Source organism: Cokeromyces recurvatus (assembly GCF_025118155.1).
Source record: "Cokeromyces recurvatus strain NRRL 2243 chromosome Unknown BX663scaffold_8, whole genome shotgun sequence".
Lineage (NCBI taxonomy): Eukaryota > Fungi > Mucoromycota > Mucoromycetes > Mucorales > Mucoraceae > Cokeromyces > Cokeromyces recurvatus.
Genome location: NW_026251394.1, coordinates 694,734 through 709,194, shown reverse-complemented (window position 1 = coordinate 709,194; position 14,461 = coordinate 694,734). Strand labels below are relative to the sequence as shown.

The 14,461-nt window shown below is 29.5% G+C and overlaps 3 protein-coding genes and 1 non-coding gene across 4 annotated transcripts; 3 read left to right on the top strand and 1 right to left on the bottom strand.

Moving 5' to 3' along the window:
* Positions 1 to 2,787: 2,787 nt before the first annotated feature.
* On the top strand, positions 2,788 to 2,869 carry BX663DRAFT_t62. Its single transcript has one exon. It is a non-coding gene; the product is annotated as a tRNA-Ser (tRNA).
* Positions 2,870 to 3,653: 784 nt separating this feature from the next.
* Positions 3,654 to 7,106, bottom strand: BX663DRAFT_504939 (uncharacterized protein). The gene is made up of 5 exons (XM_051526991.1): positions 5,516 to 7,106; positions 5,138 to 5,424; positions 4,825 to 5,073; positions 4,150 to 4,741; positions 3,654 to 4,073 (listed from the first exon to the last, which is right to left on the bottom strand). The coding sequence occupies exons 1-5, from the start codon at positions 7,043 to 7,045 to the stop codon at positions 3,705 to 3,707; spliced, it is 3,027 nt and encodes a 1,008-aa protein (XP_051384387.1). The 5' UTR covers positions 7,046 to 7,106; the 3' UTR covers positions 3,654 to 3,704.
* A 2,268-nt stretch (positions 7,107 to 9,374) lies between these two features.
* BX663DRAFT_485220 (kinase-like domain-containing protein) lies at positions 9,375 to 10,358 on the top strand (the record flags this gene model as incomplete). Its single annotated transcript, XM_051524600.1, has 2 exons — positions 9,375 to 9,981; positions 10,069 to 10,358. The coding sequence occupies 2 exons, from the start codon at positions 9,375 to 9,377 to the stop codon at positions 10,356 to 10,358; spliced, it is 897 nt and encodes a 298-aa protein (XP_051384386.1).
* Positions 10,359 to 11,085: 727 nt separating this feature from the next.
* Positions 11,086 to 11,731, top strand: BX663DRAFT_485219 (uncharacterized protein; the record flags this gene model as incomplete). Its single annotated transcript, XM_051524599.1, has 2 exons — positions 11,086 to 11,637; positions 11,693 to 11,731. The coding sequence occupies 2 exons, from the start codon at positions 11,086 to 11,088 to the stop codon at positions 11,729 to 11,731; spliced, it is 591 nt and encodes a 196-aa protein (XP_051384385.1).
* Between the last annotated feature and the right edge of the window lie 2,730 nt (positions 11,732 to 14,461).

The following is a 14,461-nucleotide window of genomic DNA, read 5'->3' as shown; positions in this document are numbered from 1 at the left end:
CTTGATATTTAATGTTCCGAAGTTTGATTTATAATAATGTATTATCTTACGTATTCATTCAAGAATGGTAATATGTATTCAAATTATTATAGGGAATGGAATAGAAACAGTTAATTATTTATAAATCTACAATCTCAAATGAACTCGTTATATCTCACTTTGATTTCGTTGTTATGTTGATTTTTGTTGCTGTTGATGTTTGCTCCAATATTAGACACTCTACTTAAATATTAATTTTGAAACATATTTTAACAAATAGTTTCTTGAAAAAATGCCGTGCTTAGTATTATAAATGTAGTAATTACGAATCCAGGGGTAGCAAATTTTTGTAAATAGCTATTGTTGAAAGAGCTCGGTCTAAAATTCAATAATTGAGTATTGGTACCTGAAAAAGATTCTTTTTTACAGTCATAAAATTGGAATGATTATATATAGATTGACTTGATGGATATGATTATATAAGGCCCATATTTCTATTGTAAAGAGTGTATTACCAACGAAATACCATTCTGTCATGAGCATTTTTATATTGAGTTAAAGTGCTAACCTTATTCACTATAAGTTTATAAACTAGAGTATATAGCTTATTATTTATTCATATATTATGACGAATAAATCAAAAGGATACATTTACATATTCATTTCCCTTTCTGAGTAATAAAATATATTCATTATAGTAAATAATACCTTGAAATGAGCACCTTTTCTTCTCGCTCTATTATGTTTAAAAAAAAGATAGATAATTAATTAAATACTGACTGTTCAAAGATAGTTAGAAACTAATTCCAACTGCTTATTTATATACATATATATTTTTTTTCAAATATTATTATTTAAGGTATACTTTACTGAGCTACACTATGGAAATAATCAAGAGTACGAATCAAAAGTTTAGTTTCTGATAGGCACAATATTTACTCAATACAGTAAATGTTTATATAAATTATGTTTATCCTTATTAAGTAAAGATGTTCGAATATAGCTTGATCCAGTTGAAAATACTGTTCCGATAGTTATTATTCTTGTATTTTTTTGACCTGAGGGATATTCGTGCGATTAGCGATATTGAATATTAATGTTATTGTTGAGTAGAAATGATATTCTGTATACTTGATTGAATAAACATCACATTTTATTTGAATATAAGCAGTATGATATGATCTTTATTTAGCATATGCTTATATTAGAAAAAAAAAAGTTCATTATAAATACATATAATTTACATTTTATTCAATGTTTCATGAAACTAGTTAATGATATTCCATCCAGAGAAAAAACAAAAACTATATAAAGCTTATTCAATATATTAAAAGTAGTATAACATGTATTTTCCGTATTAATGATATATTTTATATCACAGTTAATCATCTTAAAGAATATAATATTCAAAGTTTAACAAGTGAACGACATTATACAACTGATCATTGCTGTTGATAAGGTAAAGATAAAAAAAAAAAAAAAAGACAGAATAAATACGTGAAAACTTTGTATAAAACTTTTATTAAAAAATTGAGTAAAAATAAAATTAAAAATTAAATTTCTCAAAATGAGTGCAAAATGGATCCTTATTTATATCTTGTGGAGAACGGGGTTACTTCGCGACAGGAAAAGAATGAAAGAAGAATATTTCCCATAGAATGATTAAAGTTGCTGTATTTGATCTCTTTAGTCTTTGCCCTGATTCAGAATTAATCTCAGTTAACTCTAATAAATATTAAATTATTGGTTTTCTATCTAGCAGGTTATTTTCCTTGAAACCAAATAATGAAATCTCGTTTGCTCATGCTTGTGAATGATATAGAGAAGATACTTTTGATATAGATTTCTTGTATTATATATTCATTTCTCAATGTACTACTTGAATGAATATCATTATATTTTATAGTGTATAGATAGTATATGATTATATTTATAAATAAGTATATTGGGTAATATTATAACAATAATGTGTATGTATAATTAATAGGTACAATATATAACTCATATATGTCTTTATCATTAATAACTCTTTACACTATGTTTGGCTTATCATTATTTAGTAATATCAGTATTTATCATTATATTATTATTTTTCTCATCACAAGAATGTCTTATAAACTGAAATCAAATAACATTGTATGCATAAAGCGTATAACTAATAACTATAATATCATTTGGTCCTTCATGACTCTGATCTGTATATTATAAGATATTTTGTAATACATCATTATATACACAACAATTGCTAATTAGAATAATTATGCATAGCATTTATTAACCAACAATATTATCGTCAGCATCATATTACACTAATAACTATCTCCTATTATTTTTAACATGTTAATCTTAGAATATTGTAGTGAACTCTACTAAAAGAAGGTTACTAATTATGACAAAGAATGATGTCTAAAAAGATAAACTGTATTGAATAATATTATACTCTGGAATTGAATTAAGCTGAATCTTGATTTGACTTCTCTATTGTTCTTGATGCTACATAGAGACTTATACAATAATAAAGAAGAATATCTTGTTATAAAATAAAGCTTAAGATACTCTTTAACTTATTTTCTATTTCTTTCTTTAACCATTTGACGTCCTTGACCAATAATATTTAATAAAATAATTTACAAGGGCAAAGTTAGTGTCAAGATATAGGCCTTTTTTTTTTTAATTACACTTTTTAAAAAAAAAAATATTGAGTTAAAATTAGTTAAACAACAGAGAGTATTTTGATTGGCCAGATCACGTGACACACTTTTCAAAATTTATGAATATCATTTAATTTTTTTGTTTCAGTTCATATAAGTCGCTTTGTCCGAGTGGTTAAGGAGTGAGACTTGAAATCTCATACGCTATGCGTGCGCAGGTTCAAACCCTGCAGGCGACGATATCTTTTGCTTATTATTTTCCCGATAGCTTTTTTGTTCTTTATTATTTCGGAATATTCATAACATAATAATTTTGGAAGTTATGGTGTTATTTAATTATTATCTTCTATCAAGATTTTTGTCATATTTAACGTCTAACTTTAGAGTATTACTTAATATGAATAGGATGATGTAAATTATATTTAAATAAGTAGAACAAAGATATTTTTTTTTTCATTAGTATTTATGTTTTAGTTTTATTCTGAATCAAAAGATATTTCTGTAATGAAACAACACTATTAAAATGGAATATGTATAAAATTTCTTCTGAAACGTTTGTTTTTTATTGTTTGGCTATGGAATTAAGAAAGATACTGGGATAGTATGGTTTATAGTAGTAATCATAATAATAATGAATAAAAAAAAAATAAATAAACAAACATTTAGAACTGGCATGATGTCTTTTTATAATCGATATATCATAACACTTGAATATCAATAAGCTTAATATCAGTTATAAAAATGTTATATACAGGATGATGGTATGTTTTTTTTTTATTCATATGCAAGATTTGTGCTAGAGCAATTGATTCAATATTTCTTGAAATAATGCTAGGAGAAAGTCTTTGTAATTCTTCAATTCAGTCATTATATAGATAATGTCTGGGGCAATCGTATTACTTGTGATAAAGGAAGATATTATAAAATCTTAGTCTTATTAGTGAATAATTTTCACCAAAAATAGGAACAAAAATTTACTGTCAATACCATACTATATACTTGATAAATTCATAATAAATGACCCTCATTTAAATTATATACATATTTATTTATTTTTTCTTTATAAATACAAAGTTATATATGTTGTTTTTTTCTTGGTAAGCTGTTTTCAAAAGGATTTTCATCCTCATTTTCATCCTCATCACTACCAAACAACTCATCAAGGCTTCGCTTTAATGGTTGAGAACACTGTTCCTTATTTGTCATTTCTTCTTCAAGTATACTTTTAAATTCAGATGTAAGGTCCCGTCTGGCACTCGCCATAATATCATGTGGGGGAGGGGACTCAGTTGCGGAATTACCTAGTATGAAGCTGAAATCTTCCTCTTCATCCATATCTTCCTCCGATTTTTTTGGTTCATTTGGAATTGGTGGTGGTTGATGCATAGAAGGGTATGCTGATTGAATGTGCCCATATTCATTCGCTGTCGCCGAAGTTGGAGACTAAAAAGATTATATAAGAAGAAAAGGTATAAATATATATATATTAATTTAATTATACATAAACAAATAAACTTACTAAACAAGTTTCCGAGTATTCATTAAATATATCTATTTGAAAAAAGCGATTTAAAGATGTTCGAGGGGTTAGCTGCTCATTTGTTTGATTTCTTCTCAAAACAACCCCATTCGAATCTTCATTATGCACTACAGGACGTGTCTCTTCCTGTCGAGCACTCTTCATAAAACTGCCTGCTCTCATCATATCTGTACGACCATCAATTAACGACCTATTTATTTTATCAATTGCTTCTCTTGCTGCTTCACCAAGTGAGTTTTCTGGACCTCGCCTTAAATTTTGATTCACATCTACTGTGCGCTTAAGAAAACTATCTAATGGATTACTATTCATTCTACTTAAACTTGATTTGGCTGATAATCTAGAAGAGCTCGATTCCAGTAAAGATTTATTCATATTATGATTATGTGAAGATTTTTGTCGATCGAGCACAGGCCGTTGTGTTTCCTTTTCTTTCCCTTTATTTCGACTTGAATCCCCGACTATTTCAAAGTTATCAATTAAATCATCATCTGAGAATGTTATTGATTCCATATCGTCTGCTCCTGTAGACTCTTTAAATTTTTCGGTTAAATCTTTTAAATCACTGAACCTACGTCATATTGAATACAAATGGGAAATGTATTTAATGGGATGAATTGTTTAAAAAAAAAAAAGAAATTATATCTTCCTTACTTTTCTTCAAGTAGAGTACAAAAAGCATGATCTGATAAATCACATGGATCTCTGAATTTCACAGCGGCTGGGCCTTCCTCAGAATCTAATTCAGCTAGAAAATCACCTACATCATTCATAGTAAACATTAAAACTATTTTTGTAAAAAAATCTTCTGATTCAAAAAATGGATTTCTCTTTAATAGGTCAGGTGGTAAATCAGTCATTAATCTACAAATAAAGCAGTATAGGATGACTTGAAGTTGTGCCCTTATGAAAAAAAAAAAAGAGTTCAATTCATTCATTTCTATATTATGTATATATCAATACTTACTCTTTTACTTTTAATGCAATACAATTCATTTTTTCAAATTTGTAATTATAGTGAGGATGCATCTTGATTTCTTTCCACCATGAATACTGATATTCTTGTTCTACAGTATGCTGTGATGGTAATAAATGCATAGTGCGAGGTATTTCATTAGAGTGTTTAATATCAAGGTCTGTTACTGGCATTGTATAATCAAATATAGTAGCAATGATATCCTCTTTGGTATATTTATGATTTAAAAGATGTTCTATCCATTTATCAATAATTGTAATTACATTATCCATGGTATCCTAAAAATATAAATATATATATGCATATATCATATATAAATAAATGACCCTTTTTTTTTTCTTTTGTATCTCATATAATAATCTTATTTACATTTTGGGTATATAGAGCTTCAAGATATAAATTTTTAAGATCCTTTCCCATCTTGTTAACATTGGATGGTAAAGTGATAATTCTTTCAATAACTTCCTCCTCTTCAGGTTGTTCAGAGGCGTCTATGGTAGCGTTACCAAGGTTACCTTGTTTTGAACGAAATGTGTTATAAATCACATCTTTTATCTTTTCCGGCATCTTTAAGTTGAACTTGATAGAAGGTAATTTTAAAGCCGAATTTAAAAAATTGGGTAATTTAGTATCCAATTTGATACTTTTATAAAAGGTACCAATAGGAGATACTTTGTTTTTGATAGAGGCGTCTTCATTCAAGTAACGCGGTATTTCTTTACAATGAATGAATTGAACTGAGGCACAGGCTCGTGAATAGGGTTCAATACATACCCTTTGTCTAGGTAAATCAAAGTCTGATAAAGGAATAAATTCACCAATTAAAATTTCTTGTCTTTTATATAATTCTTCCAAGAGAGCATTAAAGACATTAAACGATCCTCCGTCTTCATATACCATTCTGTATTTGTTTTCTTCTTCTTTGTTAGTCTCCCTTGTAAGCCATGATAAAGAAAATTGTTTAGCGCGTATGTGACTAATGATCTGTAATTCTGCCATATACATGAGTGATTCAGGGTTATAATGACCACTTCGTCTTGCAGGATATAAAGAGCACTGCCCAATAGATCGACCACGGCATGATTTAAATTCTCCTCTCCAAAGAGGTATAAAGGGAGTCACATAAGATGAAAATTCCCTTGAAGGTAAGATATTGACAAATTCAGAAATAAAAGAATGACCATATATATCGTTTACACGTAAAAGTGTGTGAAATGCGATATAGGTTCCATGATATAATTTAAAGCAAGACTTGAAGCCAGAACGAATAGCGTTTGCTAGTTTTTCCTCAATAGGACTGATTTGGAGTTGTTTAAATGTGGTATCAATGATACTTATTGAAATTTGACGTTCAGTATAGCTTTCTAATAAAGTGTCTGCCAATTCTTCTTTTAATTCCTCAAAGTAGGCTAAAGTGTCAAACGCTGATAGCTGGGTTATTTCAGAATTTAAAGGAAAAAAGGAAGGCAATTCACTCCAAGTTAAAGGAGTACTAGTGATAATAAAAAGATGATTATTAGTTGATTCTTGTTCAGATGCAAGACCATTTTCCCATTGAAAATCACCAATGGCTTCTTTAAGTACTTCTTTAATGCGCATAATAGCTGGTTCTTGTACAATCATATTTGGTCTTTCAGATTCACGCTTTTTATATTCCTGATCAATATTTTCAAGAGCATCTGTAGTCATTGTATAAAAGCGACGCATTGAGTTTGTTGTGTATCGTACTTTAGTACTGAAGAAACGATATCCCCATAATACTTGTTGCTGATCTACAAGCATAGAATAAAAGATTAAAATACGCATTATACTCAATTTTAATTGTTCAAGATTGATCAAATTGGACATTAAAGATTGTTCGTCAATCAGAAAAACGATTTTTTGTGTATTTGCTGACATTTTTATGAGAGATTTTAACTTGACTATTTTATGCAAATAAAAGTAAAGTATAAGAATATACCATAAAAGATCCCTTTTATTTTTATTTTTTTAATAATAAAGTACTTTTTTTTTGTGATCTTTAAAAGAGGTGATTTGTGACCGTTCACTTTCTTTTCTACTCTCTTTCTCTCTTTCACCCCCCCCATTTTTTCGCGTTTTATATTAAAAAGAAAAAAAGACGCGATTTCTTTTTGATCAGTATAAATGAAGACAAAAGAATATATATGTTTTATTTCTAAAGTAGAATAGACAAACTGAGAAAAGAAAAAAAAAATGCAACTAGAATAAATAGAGTCATGCTTTGATAAGTTGACAAAAAAAAAAAAAAAATAAAATGAAAAATAAAGCAAGAGTGTCTATGATATGAAGAAAACCAGCATTTATATTTATGAATCTAATAATTTTTCATACTTAACTCTATGAAGAGCCTAATTCTAATGTTGAAAACTAAATACTACAGTACAGTTTATATTTTAGAGAGTAATTTATATCAACATGATCAGTCATATTTCTCCTTTTGGTATTATTATTATTATTTTCATGAATGTGAATTTTCAAAGGGTAGTAATCATATGAATATCAACAAAGTCAAAATAATTAAAGAAGGCTTTACTTTATTATATCAATCAAATTCATGAAATATGTCAAGTATATTAGTGACAAACCTGGCCAAAAAAAAAAAAGCGCATGGCTATAATGATGTGTATTTACTTTTATCTCGTAAGAATGAATGTTGCAACTTTAAGAATGTACATAAATATCCGATCAAATTATTATATATACTAAATTATAATCCAAGCTACCAAGATATCTCCGCCAGAGAAATGCATTAAAGTAGTTTTAAAGTCTTTTCATATCAAAGGAAAGAGCACTGATGTATTAACGCTGTCAATGCAAAGTAGTTGAAATAAATAAATAAATAAAAAAAGAAAAAAAATAAAAGACAAACGTATTGTAACAAACATAAATTTAGCTAAAACAGTTGTTAAACAGCATCTACTTACATACTTGATTCGTTTCCCACTCCATTTGATATTTTATAATGAAAAATCTACTAGAATTCAATTCAATAGCTATCAAAAATGATAAAGAGTCGCAAATTTGTATATTCACATGAAATGGTTTTTTAAGCGTCTTTTTTTTCGGAGATTAAATTATATGTTATTTCAAGGTACAAAGAAAAGAATTAGACAATGCTTTGACATATTTGTATAAAATAGTTTTTTACGTATGCAAATAGAAAAAATAGAATAAAATAAAAAAAAAGAAAAAAGAATAGCCAGACTATCAAATGATAATTATTAATATAGAATAGTCTGTTACACAGCTATTTGTCTTTTTTTTTTTTTTTTTTTTCTTCTGGAAGTAGCAGAATTTATTTTATTTTTTTACAGCAAACGTCAAGCTTACCTTTCTAATCTTGCAGTAAAAGTATTGGTCTAATTTTCTTTTCTTTTCTTTTCTTTTTTTTTTTTTTTGATGATCAATATTATGATTTTTGCTCAGGGTTTGTACAATACTTGAATCTATTATACAAGGTGCCTACTGACTAGTTTTAGCATCTAATATGTAAAAAAAAAGGAAACAAAAATTGTCCAAGATGATGATAATTAACCAGTAGTGAATAAGACAAAGTAAATTATTACAGTAGAGGATTTCGATAAATTGCCTTTTAGTTTAATATCCTTTCTGGATCTAAAACAATAATCCAATAAAAGAAAACATTATATTAACTTTCCTTTTTCGTTCTTCATGTCTAATTAACCATAATTACTGTTAATGCCTCCCCCCGCCTTCTTTTTTTTTCTTTTTCTTTTTTGGCCCCATTCCCTTTTCTTTAATATCAACATTTTTTATTTATTTATTTATTTCAAAGAGTTATATGCAAAGATAATTTATTAGATAAGCATCTTGAACGATGCCGTATTACAAGAAAAAATGGATATTTAATAGAAGAGCAACAACAACAAAAAAGAAAGAGAAATTACCTTTATTAAAAAGAAAGGATGCTGTATTTTTATTATCATCACCTACGACATTATTATCAACGTCAACAGAGCTTAGAACAGATGATGTAGTAGTTTCATCCTTTAGTAGTAATAATTTTAATAAAAAGGTACATGCATTACATATATTATATACATATTAATAATACATTTTATTGTTCTTTTAGGAGGAGCAGAACGAAGAAGCAGAAAAAAAAAGATTTATGACTTCACTTCCTTCCTCTTCTTCTTCTTCTTCTTCTTCTCGTCCATTATATACCATACCTGAAGTGGTTGTTAATATGGTTCCTATAATAGACAAACAAGATCAACGACAGCAGATATTTCATCATCTACTAACAGAAGAAGAAACCATAAGATCACATCATCAACAAGAAGAAGTAAAAGATAATCCAATGATATTAATTGAAGATGAAGAAGATAGCACATGTGGCTATATTCCTCTCTTTGAATGGCCTTCTTCAATCAATGATAAACATCATTTCTCTCTTAATACACAATTACCAACTGAAGAAGAATGCAAATCCAAATTTAGTAAAATGATATTAGCAGCCTATTATCAGCAACATTTACTTGAGCAATATCCAAAGGAAATGCATTTAATATTTGATGAACAAGATCGTCAGATTGAAGGCATTTCTATTCTATTTCAAGATAATACAAGAGAAGATTATTTAGAATTAAAGGTCTCTTTACAATATTTAGCACCTGAATTATCCATATCTTCCGTTTATCATTACGAAAAAGTAGAAGTTTGGTCACTTGGTATATCTCTTTATCAAATGCTAGTTGGAAGATATCCTTTTATTGAAGAATCATTATCTCACCGTGAAGTTTTTAATAAGATGTTAATATGTGATTATGATCTTCCAAAGTCATTATCAAAAGGTATGTGTGTATCATTATCTAAATAAATCTTTTTTTTTTTTTTTTTTTTTTTTTTTTTTTTTTTTTCACTAAACAGTTTGTATGTAGATGCTAGAGATTTGATTCAAAGAATGCTATCTCCTGAACATACTCGAGCTTCTCTTGATCTTATCATGTTTCATCCATGGTTAAAATCTTATATTCCCTGGTTAAACACAGAAGAAGAACATAAAACTAAAAAAATGAATTATAACAAGTCAACAAAGATCAAAAATTCAAGATTACGGGCAAAGAAGAAAATAAAGAAAACTGTCCATGCTGTTAAAAAGATAATTACATACATCTTTAAGGGACCTTATCCGCCACCCTCTTCTTATCATAATATCGTTATAAGCTAGTGTATCATATTTGTATATAATAATAAATCATTATTTCTTATTCTCTGTTTTATAATCATCCTTGCTAACTTTATAGTAAATCAGGAGTAAAACAGTCTTATTTGCCACCACGTTTTTTTTTTTTTAACTAGTGGATTTATTTGTTGTGCACCTTTACCCCTTATTGTAAATCTTATACCCTCACACACACACACACACACACACCTCAAAAATAATATCTATTAATTAAAATACTTCCGTTTAAGTTTACCCTAATTGGTCAATGCACGAATTTCTCACTTTTATCGGTCCTCCAGTCTATTATTAGTTTTCCTCTTATTATTGGTAAAAAACAGCTAAGCTCTCTTTTACAACAACCAGTTAGACATACATATTATTTCCATATATATTATCAACAGCAAATGCGAATTAGTATAAATACCTGATAACTTTTCTATTATTTTTTTCTTTATTAAAAATTTTATAATTGTTATTTATTTCTTATCCAATAAGAAAACTCTCTCTTCAAACTCAAATCTAAGGATATCATACAAATGTGTATTATATTCTATAAAATCAATTATAAAGATTTATAAACCATATTGCATAAAACAAATATAACAAGAGTTACTAAAGGATCACCAAATTATATAATATTGTAAAGCATCAAAGAATTACTTTTATAGATAGATTTTAATAAAATTATTATTTACATCATTTAGAATCTTATATCTATTGAATAATTAAAATGATAGAAAGAATTTGTCCCCATTGTGGAAAATCAGGGCATGTTCGCCGATCTCATAAAGATTGCACTACTTATATTGAGTGTTCAGCTGTTATTAATCAGCCTACATGCAGTAGTTGTGAACAGTCAGATCATAGACGATCAAATCATCATTCCTGTCCCATGAACCCTGCTCAGCAAATTAACGTCATTGGGGATGTTGATATGGACGATGTTGATATGATTAATGTTGATATGATTGATATTGACATGAATGATATTAATATGAGCGGCACAGATATTATTGAAGACAATGTAGAAGTAGAAGAAACAATAATGCAACCTGAGCACAACAATCAGCAGCTGCCCAATGTTAGTCGATGCACTGCTTGCAATAGCCCTACACATCGACGTAGAACAAACAGGTTGTGCCTATTCTATACAAAAGCAGAACCAGTATCTGTTGAACGTATTGCACGAGACCCAACACGGGTGCCTATTATAAGGGATGATAGAGGCAGAATGGATGTCATCTGTCCTTATTGTAGTGCCAAAATATGGATTGGTGAGAGAGTAATTAAATCGTCCATCACAAACCTACTATTTCAACTACTGTGTTGCTGCAAAGGATCTTCAGTTCTTGAAAATTTATGATCCGCATGTTTAATCATGAAACATGACATTATAAGTCAGCTCATGACAATAGGTTAAAACAAGAAGGTAAAATTGCTGTAGCAGTAGCCTCAAGTGGTACTGCATCTCTGTTACTTGAGGGTGGTAGGACATCACATTCCGTGTTTAAAATTCCCCTTAATGTTGATCCTGACAGTATGTGTAATATCAAACCAAATTCACCAACTGCTGATCTTTTGATGCAAACAAAATTAATTTTATGGGGCGAGTCTTTAATGACCAGTAAAGACATTTTTAAAGCTCTCGACAGGTCCCTTAAAGACATAGCAAAGTTTGTAGATCCACAATTGGAGAATATCCCTTTTGGTGGTCGGCTTCTGGTTTTTGGTGGCAACTTTCGTCAAATTTTGCCTGTTGTTCCTAAAGGTTCACGATCACAAATTGTTAATCAATGCATTAATCGTTCATACCTTTGGAGCCATGTTCAAGTTTTACGACTTCGTACCAACATGCGTGTTCAGTAAGCATTATTTTCAAATAATACAGCTTTGGCTTCTGAATTAAATGCATTTGATACGAACCTTCTGGCTATAGGAACTGGTAGAGTAGACACTCACAAGATTAATTTGGGTGGCGAACCTTCTGAGATATTTGATACGGGTCTCATTGAGATCCCAAACAGTATAATTATCAGAGGTAACAACTTGATCCATCTTTTGCAAGCAATGTACCCTGGGTTGTAACAAGTACCCCAAGAATTTTCCACAGCATCTCTTATCAGTTCTGCTGTGTTATCCACCACAAACAAAGATGTAGCTGTTATTAATGATTCGGTATTCGACGTTTTTCCTGGTGAAGCTACAATCTCTTTCAGTGCTGATGCACCTATAATTGAAAATGAAAATCTCTCAGTTCCAACTGAGTTTTTGAATTCGTTAGAAGCAGGTGGACTACCTCCACATGCTTTGAAGTTAAAGATTGGTTCCCCCATTATGCTGTTGCGGAACATCAGCCTAAAGCAAGATCTTTGTAACGATACTCGTCTGATCGTCAGAACAATTCTACCTCACGTAATAGAGGCATTAGTTGCAACAGGCTCTCATATTGGTAATGTTGTGTACATTCCAAAAAGTAAATTATTTAGCAGGAATGAGTCGACTACCCTACCACTCTCATTTTCAAGGACTCAATTTCCTGTTAGACTTGCATTTGCAATTACAATTAACAAAGCTCAAGGCCAGACTATGGATCGTATTGGTTTGTATCTTCCAAATCACATATTCGGTCATGGACAGCTCTATGTTGCTTTGTCAAGAGTAAAATCGCCTTCTGCTATTAAGATTATGATTGATGCTGATTCTAATAGCGGAAATAACAATGAAAAATCTTATACTAGAAATATAGTATACAATGAAGTTTTATTCAACGATAACTAAGATTTCTTTAAAATCATTAACCATGGATACAATATTCATATTCCATATCCTAAACAATAAACATCAACAATATTTTTATGTAACCGCACAATATAAATGTACTATTTATGCATTTATTTTTCTTTTTCTTTTTTAATTATTGAATGTTGAGTTCTTCCCAAACCCGCAGGGCGAGGAAGCCATCCCCGTAGTACAGATCAAGTTTTTTTACCGGAACAAGAGGGGAGGTGAGCAGCCTCGTTCTTTATTAAATTTATCTAACCTCAATAAAGCTATTATTATTATCCCAAATATCGTCCCCGTATTTCAGTGAAGGCATATGAAATTTATTGTCGAAATAAATGCTTACTCTAATCTGAAGTCGACTTTTTATTTCTCATATTGATATCAGGTTGGTGCTCTTGATTCTTTAGATGGAAGCCATAATCGTAATTAAAATGTACCAAATCTGCCACTTATGAGATACTGGTTTCTTGAGCCTTAATACAACTACAGTAAGAAAAAGCAAGTTCACTTTGATACTAAATTAACTTCTTCATGGCCTGTATATAGAATCATTAACAATGGACAAAATTATAAACTGACCATCTACTAATACAACAACGAGCACTATCTTAAGATAAATAGGTATAGCGAAATAGCATAGCTTTCTCTTTTAAACATGTGTTCATCTTTTAAATAGTTTACCATTTAGGAACAAAGCCCATGAAGATGGTATCGACAACTACTTTAAAGAGCTGTGGATGAAAGAACGAGTTGATCGATCCTGATCAAAACACTGGTGAAAATGAGAAGAGAAATGCTGATCATAGAACTCTTTTGTTCTCATTCAACAAGGTATTGCGGCATGATCTATCTGAAAACATATCTGATATTGTCCGTCAAAAACTGGAGAAAGCCAGTAAATTATTTATTGTTTCATCTATGTTTGGAATCATCGACCAAGAAACACTAACATCAATATTTTGGCTTAACTTCATAAATAAAGAGTCAAGTTTAAAGTAACAAACACATAAATTATCATAATAGACTGGCTAACGATAATTGGGTACAAGTAGCTGCTCTCCTTTAGATCAATTTCTTATCAGCATGTCTTGAGCCGACTCAACACATCATTTTTTTTTTCTAAAAGTTATTTGAAAACAAAAAGTTAGCAAGAAGTAACTTATAAAAGAAAATCTAACGTACTCGTTTTTGCCAAGAGGAAAACCATGTGAGAATACAGTACATTTTCATGGAGCTGTAATAAGAATACGTAGTTTTCGTCATTACGAGAGTCGATTCATAGCTTGACATTTCTTTTTTGATTAGGAACCTTTCTTGTAATG

Bases quoted from the DNA above. Each gene is read 5' to 3' on its own strand.
- BX663DRAFT_504939 (XM_051526991.1), bottom strand. From the start codon at position 7,045: ATGTCAGCAAATACACAAAAAATCGTTTTTCTGATTGACGAACAATCT. The intron at 5,425-5,515 runs GTAAATAAGATT...TTATATTTTTAG, and splicing joins AAGCTCTATATACCCAAAAT to GATACCATGGATAATGTAAT. The intron at 4,742-4,824 runs GTAAGGAAGATA...AATATGACGTAG, and splicing joins TGTACTCTACTTGAAGAAAA to GTTCAGTGATTTAAAAGATT.